This window comes from Asterias rubens, chromosome 1, assembly GCF_902459465.1.
Source record: "Asterias rubens chromosome 1, eAstRub1.3, whole genome shotgun sequence".
NCBI lineage: Eukaryota > Metazoa > Echinodermata > Asteroidea > Forcipulatida > Asteriidae > Asterias > Asterias rubens.
In genome coordinates, this window is record NC_047062.1 from 29,893,428 (window position 1) to 29,907,754 (window position 14,327).

At 41.7% G+C, this 14,327-nt stretch overlaps 1 protein-coding gene across 1 annotated transcript in view; it reads left to right on the forward strand.

The window, feature by feature from the left end:
- The window catches only part of LOC117292549 (protein phosphatase 1 regulatory subunit 21-like), a 38,858-nt gene extending 35,422 nt beyond the window's left edge, over positions 1-3,436 (forward strand). Inside the window, exon 17 of the mRNA XM_033774682.1 lies at positions 3,356-3,436. Coding sequence (XP_033630573.1) covers positions 3,356-3,436 — 81 coding nt within the window. The remainder of the gene's footprint in view (positions 1-3,355) is intronic.
- The last annotated feature ends 10,891 nt before the right edge of the window (positions 3,437-14,327 follow it).

The following is a 14,327-nucleotide window of genomic DNA, read 5'->3' on the forward strand; positions in this document are numbered from 1 at the left end:
TGCAAATGGCTTCTTTTGAGTTTGAACACTTTGAGCAAATTCAATGTTTAGGACAGGCATAATAAACTGGACCCAATCTCTTAGAGCTCCTTTAGCAGAAAACATTGATAGTCTATGTTAAAAAGGTATTGCTTTAACAATTTTCAGCCAAACAAACGTTAAGCAGGATACCAGTCCGGGATTGTACGTGTGACATGGTATTTCTAGCTTGTAACTAGTCTGGAAAGCATAATTTTGTTGTGCTTGGGTACTTTTGTGCGTTTACGTTGATAACTCAGCAGGATTCTTAAGTGAGGACGTTAAGCCAAGGGTGCTTGATTGTTGGTGGAGTGCAGATCGGACACAAAAGTGCTATCATAAACAAAACTTGGGAGAACTGAACGTGCCGAAGACAAGACAACTGTACTTAAGCAGCTCAATGAAATTGGGCCATGGTTTGGATTGGGTCTTAAGCGGATTAATGTGTTTAGTCTCGTGCCATCACAAACCATTCAAAGAAAAAACAGCTGGTTGTTGCTCAGCTCAGTTGGGTAGAGTCTGTTCTGCTAAAGTGATTACATGCTTTGCATGGGGCCAGCCATACCACCATAATCAGGCTCTTATAGTTTTGGGGTTGAGTTACCATTGGACTTTTGACTTTGAGCCTGAACGTTTAAGCAATGGGGGATCCTATGTGGTTAATAGTGCTAGGGAGTTGAGGTTTGATTGGTTGAGTTTTTGCTTGTTTGGCTCTTCCGATTCTGATTGGTTGATTTGGTTGCTCTCCTCTGATTGGTTGATTTGTTTACTTACCTCTTTCTTCTGATTGGCTGAGTTTCTTATTCTGGTGGTTTGATCATACTATCGTAATGGTTTGATTTGAATAGACACTCTTTCCTGGTTAGTTAAGTTCGGTACTTGCTTCTGAGTGGTTGATTTGATTACACACTTCTGATTGGCTGAGTTGGTAACTCCCCTCTGATTGGTTGGTCTGGTTTGCGTGTTCTTATACCAAAGAATACAGAAAGTCAAAGGCGCAAGATGGGAAGGCGCAAGATGGGGATTTTCAGCTTGATCAATTGTTGAAAACCAAAAATAGTAACTGGAAATCATTGATATTGTTTGAACACCAGTAATAGTTTTTGAAAACTAATGATAGTTTTTGAAAACAAACAACAGTTTTGAAAAACAATGATAGTATCTGGAAACCAGTGATAGTATTCGAAAACCGATGATAGTTGTTGAAAATCAATGATAGTTTTTGAAAACATACAACAGTTTTGAAAACCAATGATAGTATTTGAAACCGATGATAGTTGTTGAAAACCGATGATAGTTGCTGAAAACCAATGATAGTTTTTGAAAACCAATCTGAAAACCAATGATAGTTTCTGAAAACCAGTGATAGTATTTGAAAACCAATTATAATATTTGAAAACCGATGATAGTTGTTGAAAACCAATGATAGTTTTTGAAAACCAATCTGAAACCAATGATAGTTTCTGAAACCAGTGATAGTATTTGAAAACCAATTATAATATTTGAAAACCTATGATAGTTGTTGAAAACCAATGATAGTTTTTGAAAACCATTGGTAGTATTTGAAAACCAATTATAATTTTTGAAAACCAGTCATAGTTTTTGTAAACCAAAGATAGTTTTGAAAACCAATGATAGTATCTGAAAACCAAAGGAAGAAGTGAATAGCTAGAGTGGACTGCTCTGTCATCAGGACCAATAAAAACCACCGAACCTCTTGTTTTTTACAACCAATTAACCCAGCATTTCAGGATACATGTTCTCCTGTCAGAGCGAATTCAACCACAACATTTGTCACCAGATCCAAATTAATCGTGCTTTATACCGAACATGACACATCTAAATTAGCGCAACATAAATCCACGTCAGCTTGATAAAGTGGAAACCATGTGCGGCCACAACCGAGGGAGGAACAACTGGTACAGCTACAAGGCTTTATTGGGACGGATACTACATTGACCCAGAAACAACCGAGCTCAAGCTGAAAAATATCAATCATCTCTGAAATTGTGAAATTACAACTGGGGAGAGAGGCAGTTCATTTGGCTGGAAGGGATGGCTTGATTTATGGAAACAAGACTAGAGAGAGGAAAGAACTGGAGGAGGTTTGTGACGAGGAACCACAATCTGATATCAGCGTGTGTCTGGCTTGTATTTGTCAAGAGTAGGAATTTGATTAATTTGAATGCATCATTGAACATTTTTTGTTATCTCTCCAGAATGCCCATTTGTCAAAAAGGCTGTCTACTTTTATTTGCCATTTTAGACTTTTTATTAAAAAAAAAAAAAAAGGTAAAATCTAAAGCTGTAATAGACAGACCGGATGGTTGTGAGTTATTTTTAATGTTCATCTATTCATTCATTCATTATTATTAAAAAAACAACTGGCAGGACATAGCTGAATTAAGTGGCATTACAAGGTAAACATATTGTTAAAAATTTCACAGAAAAAGACTGAAAATAGCACCACCGCAGTACCGGGGGAACATACGTCTTGTTTTGACAAAGATGACAATAAATAGAAATAGTCTATTATTAACACAGTTCTATGCTGAATGAGAAATGGGGTCACCTTCAGAAATTGTTCAAGACGATGTAAATTATGTGAAGGTGAAAAATGTTGTCTGGGCAGCCTTGATAATGCGAGAGAGTGTTTGAGGCACACATCAATTGTAAATACGACTATCGGATGAAACTCAAATGGAGAACTAGGTTAACCAATAAGGTGAGGGTCCCACGTCTGTTGTACACGTGACTAGAGGGAGAGGGGGGGGGGGATTTTTCTCTTTCTTATCACCCCTCTGCCATCGGGTTATGGAACCAACCAACCCAGATGTCAATTACAGACAATCCCCCTTTGCATCTCCTCTCAGCACATCCACAGTTAAGCCCTTGTTCTAGGCTTTTTTTAATGGTTATACAAGTAGGTCCATGTCTTTAGGGAAGTGTTAGTGAAAAAATTAGGGGAGAAGTGTCCCCCGCCACCCGAAGTAGGTGACCCACTTCTTGGTCGGTGAGGCGCTGTATCATTGAAGCTTGTTAGGTTTCAGTTTCATTGATTAAGTACAAGACCCCGATTTCATCCATGCGATATTTACCATGCTCCAGCGGGTGCGCACCAGACGTCTTGAGGCAATTCTGGTGGGCACCTGACCCACTTTTTGATTTTCATTCCTTCCGAGAGGGAGAGAGAGGGGGAGACACAGTCAACATTTTTTTTCCACCGAGGCCGAGGCCTCAGTCATGCTGTATGACTTTGTTTCATTTGCCTGTCGGGTCGACACGGTGTGAGGGGACAACTCTTCACCAGGGAAATTGAGCGCTTATGTCTTTGTAGCCTGGAGATAGTAGTGGGAAAAGCGATTTTGTCGGTGGGGTGGAGCGAGGGGATTGGTTGGATATGGGTGAGGCAGACTAGAAGTAATGTAGGACTACATGTGTAGAATATAAAAGACGAACGGCGATCAGAAATGCGTCAGTGTGCAGTATGCGTCGTGTCTGCAGAGCATTGATCTAATACATGTGTATGCAGTCAGCTCAATGGCATGTCTCCCATGTAGGGAGAGCACTCCACCATCCAAATTAATCATAGGATCTTCAATTTCAAAGCGGGACACACATATAATGACCCATTTTTCTGATGGGCTGTTTGTTTATAGAGACTCCGTATGAAACACCTGGAAAATTATGATTGGTAAATTAGGGAAATTGTCAAATAGATAATCGTGTCAAGCAAAACAGAATACTGGGGCAGGCGATTTCCCCACGGGAAAAAAACCCGCTGAAAATAGGCCATGCAGCAAAGTGTTGCTGAAAAGAACTGCATTATTACCAACCCCCTTCTCCTTGAGGTTTTCTGTCGAACAAGACCACTTCTCATATTTGTTTAATGCCGTGGCAGTAAATTTAGCATACACTGAAAGTGAAAGCCCATTTAATTTTACACATTGTACACACTTGGACCCAGTTTCAAAAGACAAAAGTACCTAGGGACACTAGGGCCCTATATCATAGAGCTGCTTTTAAAAGCAGAAAATATCGTTAAAAAATGTTCTGCTTAATTATACCAGTCACAAATTGTACTTGTGACATGCTAGTTTGGCTGGTAACCTTATGCTGGTATCCTTATTCTGGTAAGTGAAATTTTGTTATGCTGAGCTACTTTTTGTGCTTAAAAGCACATGAAATCCGGCCCAGAATAAGGTTACCAGCCAAAATACCATGTCACATGTACAATTTCTCACCGGTATCCCGCTAACTGTTGCTAAGCACACAATTTGCTTCTAAGCAGCTCTATGCAATTTGGTCTATTCAGGTTGACCTTGGTGTTAATTTTTCACATTTGATTTGCTAAATTCAGCGTGGTTACACTATGGCCCCCACCCACCCCCACCCCCCATAGCGTCGGAGCCTGTCGTTGGGACTGAAAAACACTCCGGCTGTCACCTGTGGATTTAGTGGATTTCTATGTCGCCATTTGGCTTTCTATTTCAAGGGATATTGTGAAATCATGCATTTTGTAGGTCACATAAACTGGGACGGAGAGAAAAGACTTGTGGTATTTTTATCGCTTCCGATCTATACGAAAGTCCCTATTTAAAGTCGATAGAAAAAAAAGCGTGAGATAAAATAAGTTTCTTTGAAAAAAAGAGAGAAAAGAAATCCCAAAATATCACTAACACTAAAACAGCTTCAATGGGAATATTCATGCAGCAAATTGTATACTGTATCATGTTTCAATGGTCCTTTTCCTTTCAAAGAAACTTTCATTTGAGGTAGACCGTACTTCATTCGAAATGATACTTTGCGAAAAGAGCACGGCCCACTTTCCCCCTTTTTAAGAATTCTATTTTTTCTCTATTGGCACAGAGGGGTCATGATAAGCCTGAAAACAAGGGCATGGGGTTTTTTCTTTTCTTTCCTTTTGCAACTTTTTTCTTTTCTTTCTCTGTCCTGTGTGTGTGGATTACCGAATTTCCAGTGGAGCTCCAAACCCAAGTGAATTGGTTTTTAGTGTTAGTTAAAAAAAAGGTAGGCCAGACATTGGGGGGGAAACCCTAGCCGTTCCATTTTCTTCTTACTGACACACACGCTGTTAGCTGATACCAGTTTGCCTGTGGCCAGCCCATTTTGTCCAGCCAGTAGTCCCACTTTTGCTTTGCCTAACCTAGATAGCAGCGTTCAAGAGCGGGCCCTATTCATGATTCGTTACACTGACTCCATTTCAGGCAGCCATGTCAACAGCGACCTGGTTTCAGTCTAGCACAGACCCAGTTCGTGACTACGCTGATCTACTTTTAGCCCCGCTGACCTCATAATAGAAAATCAACCAGATCAGATGCGCCCTCGATGCTCCAATTAGCTTGAAAATAGAGCTTGTGCCACGACGACTAAGGGGGTGGGCCGCCACAAACGGATCCCACCGTCGAGTAAAATAAAAAAACCATTGTCATTTCCCCTCGTCAATTCCAGTCGAAAGTTGCCTTAAATAAAAAGAATTACCCATCTGTCTCCTGTTGCATACACAGATATAGTGCAAAGATCATATTTGTTTACGTTGGGAAAACAAAAATCAGAATAACAATCCCTATTCGGAGGAATGGAACAGCCCAAATTGTGGTCAGCCAGGAAAATCTCTATATTCGGAGAATGGATTAAAATGGTGAGGGATGTCCAATGCGGGAGAGCAGGTTGGTGGAGACAAATGATTTCCAGGCGGAGAGTGCTTTTGTCTGTGGGGAGTTTGAATTACGCTCATACATTACCCTATATCATTAGATGGATGGGAATGTGTGATATAATTGAAGTGAACCATCTCCCCATCAGGGGGTCATAAGCCAAACACCCCTATAAACCAAAGTGCAAGCTCCCATTCACTATGAGGATTTAACATTGTAGGTGACCGCCCACTGTGCATTTTCCACACTGTATAATCCCGCAATTGATATGCAAGGCGGTGTTGTATTAGTCACATGTAAATGATACTGCCGGCCCAGTCCATTGTTATCACCAGGGAGGTTCGTGTTTTTAATCTCCAAACAAACCCCGCTATCATGACCTCTTTTCATAAATTCGTTGAATCTCAAGGTTACATGTGTGTTTAGACTGGTAGGGAAATCACAAGGGTTAGGGTTTGATGTTGATACTGGTAGAGGTCCACCCACTAATACCCCAACAATGAGATTCTGTCTCGTAGATCCTACCTTCCAGCTGACCAATCCAACACAACATTTATATCGCACGAACTCCAACCCAGTTTCTATTCACTAACCTTTACACGCAAATCACGCCAACAACTAGTTTCAATGGGGTACCACGTTGAAGCACGTAGGCAGTACAATCCAACCCGCCCCTTTCACCCAATGCAATGTCCTGAACCAGAAGGAATAGGTTATTTCGCTGTAGGCCAAATAAATGAAAATACCAGTGGATCGTCCAGGTTTTTCTCAAAAGAGGAGGATGAGGGCCTTTTTTTATTTTTATTTTATTTTTATTTTTAAGAAAGGTGGCCCAAAGCATTTTAATTCAAACTGGCAACCAGTTCTTCAATTTAAAATCACCACTTACTTTATGTAGTTACCCGTTCTTAAGTTTAATGAGAAATACAAAGAATGCGGCCTAAACAAAGGATGAGTTGGCCTTACATGGAGCTGCGTTTTATTGACTGAGTGTATATATTTAATCACTGCTCATTTGCATGTACGTCTGTGGATAGATTTCCAATGGCACTTTGTATTGACATCACAACAGAGGTTTTTATCACATTTCAGTAAAGTGGTTCTCAACGTCGTCTGCACGCAGGTTCCACTGTTGTTGTTGTTGCAAATTTTACCATATATTACATGTATATTTATAAACTCTATGCGTGCACATGACATGTATGTCATCCTGAAAGCAGTTGTATTGTTGTTTTCTTGTGTGTTTATTCCATTGTGGATCACTGTTTTCGCAAACAAACTTGCACCGTTCTAATAGTTTTGCATAAAGAATAAAGAATATAACTTGTTTTGTACCCTTTACACCGAATTGTTGTGGTACTCGCTTTTAACAGACAGGATTCAAAGTGTCTGTAGCCACTGGGATAGCTCGTTGGTCTAGTGGTAAGACATCTGCTCTAGCAATGCAAAGGTTGTGGGTTCGAATCCCAGTGAATTGCCTGTGGATTTTTTTCACAGAACTCAGGAAATACCCTATTAATGTTAGTAATAATTTCAAGTAAATTCAATTCAACAATATTTATTTCCATTTCCCATATTCTCATGGGCCGCTATCATACAAAATGATGCTTTACAGAAAAACAGGATACACTAGTATAATAGTAGGAAAAGAGCAGAGTTACGGAGGCAGGCCATGGTGTCATGACAAAAAGTGGCTGCTGACAAATATTGTCCGCTCATTGGCATAATGCGATCTGATTGGCCAGGCGTCTATGGCGCCATTGTCAAACAAAGTCCGCCAATTGCTGTCCTTTCCCGATCAAGCCCAAACTCCTGTCGACTTATAGCTCCCAAAATACTGGCCGTAATTTCTGCCAAATACCATGCAAATACAGATTAGATTAGATTTTAGATTAGATTTTTTATTTATTGTCCACGTAAAAAAACATAGGAACTTGACATTCACTGGCCAAATGCAAGTATACACAACCAATAACAAAATAAGTTAAGTTAGAAATACAAAGCAACAAAATACAAAAGACCTGCACACTAAAAACAAATGCACCAGCCAAAACAACGCCAACCAGTCACAAATAGCACATCAAGACAACAACAGGCTTTGAAAAAAAACCCAGTCCTCCTACCCCCTTGTAGCCACCCATGACCAGCTAAATACTGACCATAAATCTGCATGCATTTTTTAGATTGCAGCACAGCACTCGGACACTTTTTAGCAGCAGAGGACACTAATTGTACGTGCAAAAAAACGTCCGCCATCCACAGTTGTGCCATATCACGCGATACGCGCGACGCGCACAGCATTCCCTTATAAGGAGTTGTTTACCCGAGGGCGGCGGAGGGCTTTACCATTTCACAGCTGGAGGGGTGTTGTGTTGAAAGAAATCATTGAACAACTATAATTTGTGCATTTATTTAATTTTTTGACCAAAAAGTGTTGATGTTTTTGACCGAAAAGGTATTTATGAATGGGAATCAAAGTGTGTTTGAATGGGTTTTCAACTAGTGGTTTAAACCCGCCGAGGCCTGGTTCTTTATAATTTACCTCGACTTTGTCTCGGTAAAATTATCAAGAACCAGGCCTCGTTGGGATTAAACCACTAGTTGAAAACCTCTTCACCACACATTGATTCCCTTATTTATCTGTTGTTCATTTGGTGTCTTTCTAAACAAGAAGTGTACTCAATCATGATTGTGGCTGTGACATGTACCTTCCCAACTTCATACAAAGTAATTATGGTGAAGTGGCACAAGCATCATGAGTGGGAATCGAACCCACCCTCTACTGCTGACAGCACCAGAGCTTGGTTCCGATTAACTAGACTGCGCAGCCACGCCATGGGATGAGATGAGTCAGAGGACTAGTGGCAAGTCTAGTAACAGCTTCCCCAGCTGAGACAACACTGACACTCCTAAGCTATTTTCATGGAAGCTGGCTATTGTCATACCGTGTAAAAATAGAATGCACTTGTCATACGTGGTTACAATCCATTGGACAATAACATACAGCTTGCCTCAAACCATTTGTTCTAGATCCTCCATAAACTAACAGATGGCAAGCCCATGACTTTTACATCCTCTTCTTTCCGAGCCTGGCTCACAGAGCGACCTTACCCCATGCACATTAAACCTTGCCCTTCTCAATAGCTTGAACACCCTAACCACGACCAAAACCACATATCAACTGAAACTTAACATGATTTCAGTAAGTATCAGGTCTAACACTGTCCAATAGTACAGCATCCCATGACTTGCTTCATTCCTTCCGCCTTTCTCAAAGACCGACCTTGCCCCATGCATATTCAACCTTGCCCTTCTCATAGCGAAAACACTTCCAATCCATGCCCTTCCAAAATTCTTATGATTCTTTGAATCAAACCAGGAAGGAAGGAACACCCTTCCACAACCAAAATCACATATCAACTGAAACTAAACACCCTATCATTATGTATTAGGCCTATCACTGACACATACGGCATCCAACGACTTTCATCATCCTTCCCTAGCCTTGCTCGTAGATCGACCTTGCCCCATGCACATACAACCTTGCCCTTCTCATAGCAAAACCACTGCCAATCCATGCTCTTCCAAAGTTCTTACGATTCTTTGAATCTAATCATGGAGGAAGGAACACCCTAATCACGACCTAAACCACATATCAACTAAAACTTAATAATAAATAATAATAATATCGAAGTCTTATATAGCACACGTATCTACCAAACAAGGTACTTAAGGCGCCGAGTATATACAAACTTTCAGAAAGATAGGTTATTGAAGTTGTGAATTCTGAGACCCAATTATTTAGCACCTTATAAGGGTTTACAAGGTGCTACGGCGCATTGAGCAGCCACAACCAGGAACACCGGGGCGAACCCCTTCTCTTTTCGATAAGTGCACTGGGTTCTTTTACATGCGTTACACAACACATGGGACCAACAGCTTTACGTCCCATCCGAAGGACGAAGCAATGGTTAAGTGTCTTGCTTAAGGACACAGTGTCACGGCCGGGGATTCGAACCCACACTCTGCTGATCAGAAACACCAGAGTTTGAATTCGGTGCTCTTAACCGCTCGGCCACGACACTTCCACAAAAACGCTTTCAATAGGTATCAGGCAGGGCCCAATTCCATAAAGCTGTTTAGCAGGAAATACTGCTTGACAATTCTCTTTGCTTAGCAAAAGTGGAGTGGGGCACCAGTCACAATAGAGTTAACTTAATGTAATTTTGGCTGGTAACCTGTTTTTCTGTGCTTAGCAAGTTTTTGTGCTTACAGGCTTGATGAAATTGGGCCCAGAACTTAGCGCTGTAATACCATGCTGATACTACAGCATCCCATGACTTTCATCCTCCTTCCCAGGCCTTGCTCACAGAAGACCTTGCCCCATGCACATTCAACCTTGGCCTTCTCGACTCATAGCGAAACCACTTCCAATCCATGCCCTTCCAAAATTCTTACGATTTTTTTAATCTAACCATCGAGGGAGGAAAACACCTCATGATCTAACCATGACCAAAAACCACATATCAACTGAAACTTGGTACTACTAGTCCCAGCACTGACACTACAGCATCCCACGACTTCATCACACTTTGAGTGACCTTGCCCAATGCACATTCAACCTTGCCCTTCCCATAGTGAAACAAGTTTCAATCCTACCCTTCTGCAATCTGTTAGATCTGGTCATTCCTCTATGATCAAACCATGACCAAGAACTGGTTATCAAAACCAAATATCAACTGAAACTGAACCCAATATCAAGAAGTATTATGTGACCACAAATACCACGCTTATACGACAGCATCCCACCGACTTATATCATCCTTCTGAGTCTGGCTCACAGGCCGACCTTGTCCTTGCATGCAACCTTGCCCTCGTAATACAGCCGTTCCAAAGTTCTCGTGATTCCTCGAATTCTAGCACAGTCAATTGCATATCGGCTTCAATTTAACCCCTATCGGGCAAATTGTGTAGGGTGGATATTGATGATTATTTAATCTTTCAGTCCAACCCGTTATCATCGGGAAAATTCACCCCTAAAAGGGAATTTCATGAAAAGTTATTAAATTTTCTTGGGTTGACATTCTGATATGGTTTTGTGAATCCTTAATGGAGAGCAGGGCTGATCTATTCCGTTTGTAGGGGTGTGCTTTGCATGAATTTTATGCTTGTTTTACATTTGCTTGGTGAATCCCCGTTGGCGTCAGTCGGTAGTCTGCTATCTGAAGTCTTATTCCATTAATACAAAAGGTTTTCATGTGCCTACAACCTTGTTATGTTTGTTGTGTGTATGTGGTGGGGGGGGGGGGAATTCTTAGTAGTGTGTGTGTGCAGCAGATTTACGTGCAACCAATGTGCGTGCGTATGGAGTAATGAATGCAAGCTTATTAATCAAGGAACGGGACTAAAGTTGTCTAGTTGGATGGCAGGGCTTGAAGTTGGGGTTAAAAACCCACAAGGCTTGTACCTAAAAAAATATTTACAGGACAAGAATTTTAATCACTAGACCTGAATTGATATGAAGATATTCATTCTATTATGGGCAACCGTAGCGTTTTTATTTCATACACAAAATCAACCTCTACCCATGGAGGAATTGCTCCATGCTCTACCCTAGCATTGGTACCCATTTTTAACCATGGGTGAAGAGAAGCAATTATAAAAAGGTCTCTTACTCAAGAACACAAGTGCCGCGACCTTGATTTGAGTGCACAACTTGAGTTCGATCACATGGTGGGTTATGAGAAGCAATAATTGTCAAGTGTCTTGCTCAAGGACATAAGTGTCACGACCATGATTCGAACCCAAACCCCGATCACTCAGCAGTAAAAACTTCAGTCAAACTGCTCGGCCACAACATTGATCAATCCAATGGCATGTTCCTCTGTGCATTTCAGGTGTATCCGACAATGTACTTTGAACAGCAGCTACAAACGCTTATCGCAAGTCCATTTTATCTGATTCAAAGCACTCTGATCACTGTGAACAGAGGGCAAATAAACAAAGTGATAATAATAATGTATTACTACTGTATGATTTACTGATACCATGGTGATAGACTAACAGGCGCCTGGGTGTTTCTTTTTTAATGCACTGTTTTCAATTGAATATGCAGTGGTTTGATTATTGTGGCGTGTTTGGCCAATCCGTTTAGAGCACTAGACTGGTGTGTCTGATCAGCAGAGTGTGGGTTCCAGTCCCGGCCATGGCACTTACTTTGTTATAATTGCGTTGTCCTTTGACGTACTGTTTTCAATTTGAATGGGATCATTGTGGATCAATATGGTGTGTCTTGGCCAATCGGTTTAGAGCACTAGACTGGTGTGTCTGATCAGCAGAGTGTGGGTTCCAGTCCCGGCCATGGCACTTACTTTGTTATAATTGCATTGTCCTTTGATGGACTGTTTTCAATTTGAATGGGATCATTGTGGAACAATATGGTGTGTCTTGGCTGAGTGGTTAAGAGTACTGGACTGGTGTGTCTGATCAGCTGAGTGTGGGTTCCAGTCCAGACAGGCGCCTAGGTGGCATATAATGAACATGAGTTTCTTTTTGACACACTGTTTACATTGATACACCCATTGTAAATTTATGGGATCATTGTCTTGGCGAGCGGCTAAGAGCACTGGACTGGTGTGTCTGATCAGCAGAGTGTGGGTTCGACTCCCGGTCGTGGCACTTGTGTCCCTGAGCAAGATAGTTTGTTCTAATTGTGTTGTTCTTCGGATGGGACATTGAGCTGTAGGTCCCGTGTACTTAAATTGGCGTGTCATGGCTGAGCGGTTAAGAGCACCGGATTCAAGCTCTGGTGCTTGATCAGCAGAGTGTGGGTTCGAATCTCGGTCGTGACACATGCTGTGTAAAGTTGGGGAGGTAGTGTTTTCTCGGATTGATGATACCCAAGCCTACGTCCGTATGGACTGTAAAAGGGGTAACCCTGTTTCAGCCCTAGGAGTAGGTGGCAATGGCCTCTGAACAAAAATATTAATAATAATAATTGTAGCCCGCACCTTGAAGTGGCCTTCAGGCCTTGTGTGTTTGGCGACTTGCATAAAAAAAATTATTTAAAAAAATTGTAGTGCACGCAAAAGAACCCAGAACACTTATTGTGAAAGAGTAGGGGTTAACCCCAGTGTTTCTGGTTCACATACCAAGCACCCTTGTTTACAGGTTTCCACAGGCTTGTGAGCTACAGTGATTAAGTTCACTTATGAAACATCCTCGGTTTCATTACCAGAAATACATAAAAACAATATCTCTGTCATGGGTGGCTAAGGCGTATAGCACTGTGGCCCTGGTTCGATTCTAGGCTAGGGCCATTTGTGCAATCTATCTACCGTTACGGCTGGAACCTGTTCGTTTTTGGTAGAGGGTGTTCCTTCTCTAACAAACTAATGATTGTGCTGTGGTCCAGTGGGTAGACTGCATGACTTACTGTCTGTGGTACATGTAACTGTGCATTTCTGAAGTCCTTTTCCCACTGTGTCACTATTCCTGTGGAATCGTGTGGAGAGCTGTGGAGGTACTGGTATGCCCGAAGGGCGGGGGGAGGGGGGGGGGGGGGTTAATGCTATGTGGTTGTAGACTTCGATTGGTTATCAAATGTGTAAATTTACCATAATATATTTCATAATCAAAAGCTCTCTTGAAGTGCAATGCTCTGTTTTAGTCCACCCATCAAAAGGGCATCATGTAATAAGATCCAAGTTGACTCGGCATACTGTGAGCTTCACACAGTGTGTCTTGTACCATAGAGTCTGGTCCTTGCTCTATGCGTGTTCTACGTAGTGTGGTGGTAAATGTCCTTTTTCTCGGTACTCAGTGCAGATAATTAAATTAATGGTTCCAATCAATAGCTAAATGACAGCCATAAAGAAATGCTGTTATTGTTGGACCATTGTCGTCAACCATTAACAGTGGCGCCACTTTCAGATTAGGCTGATGTTTATACCCAGCGTTACTGCTGCCTGCTGTGTGTACAAATTTGATTGCATTATATGAATGCGTGGATGTCTCCTCCCTCCCTGCTATGTGGTGTATCGGGGTGTGTGGCATGGGGGGGGGTTGGTCTGTCTGTGTGTGGTGGCAACAATCCAAGCGTAGGTGTTAAGGGCTGAATGCAATTTGTGATAATTATCCCTTGTAAACAGATGAGATCTTTGCTCATCAATTAGTGCCAGATGACCTGTGTTAGAGTGCATACCCCCCCCCATACCCTACACTCTCTCAAGGAAGCTCACTCACACTGCGCACTTGAAACAATAGACAACTGTGCACTTTCCACCACTTGTGAAGTGCATTTGCCCCCCATGAAAGTACAGGCGCCAGAGACAACACAAGTGCTTAGCACCATGTCAAAGTACTGCCTCTATGTCAAAGTACTCTGTGGTAGTTATGTTACACGGACAAAATGTCTGAACCTTGTATCATCCCCACGGTAGAGGGGTGAAAGAACTCTTGCTATACAAAGCCCCCCCCCCTTGAGTACCAATAACAAATGAGATAATACTAGATCTCCTCTTCCTAAATCCTAAAATAGCCAAGATGAGTTGAATGGCAACGCCTCCTACCCCATTCATCACCGATTATGGCTCTCTCTTATATCCAGAGCTACTTTGTCTAGCCTGATGT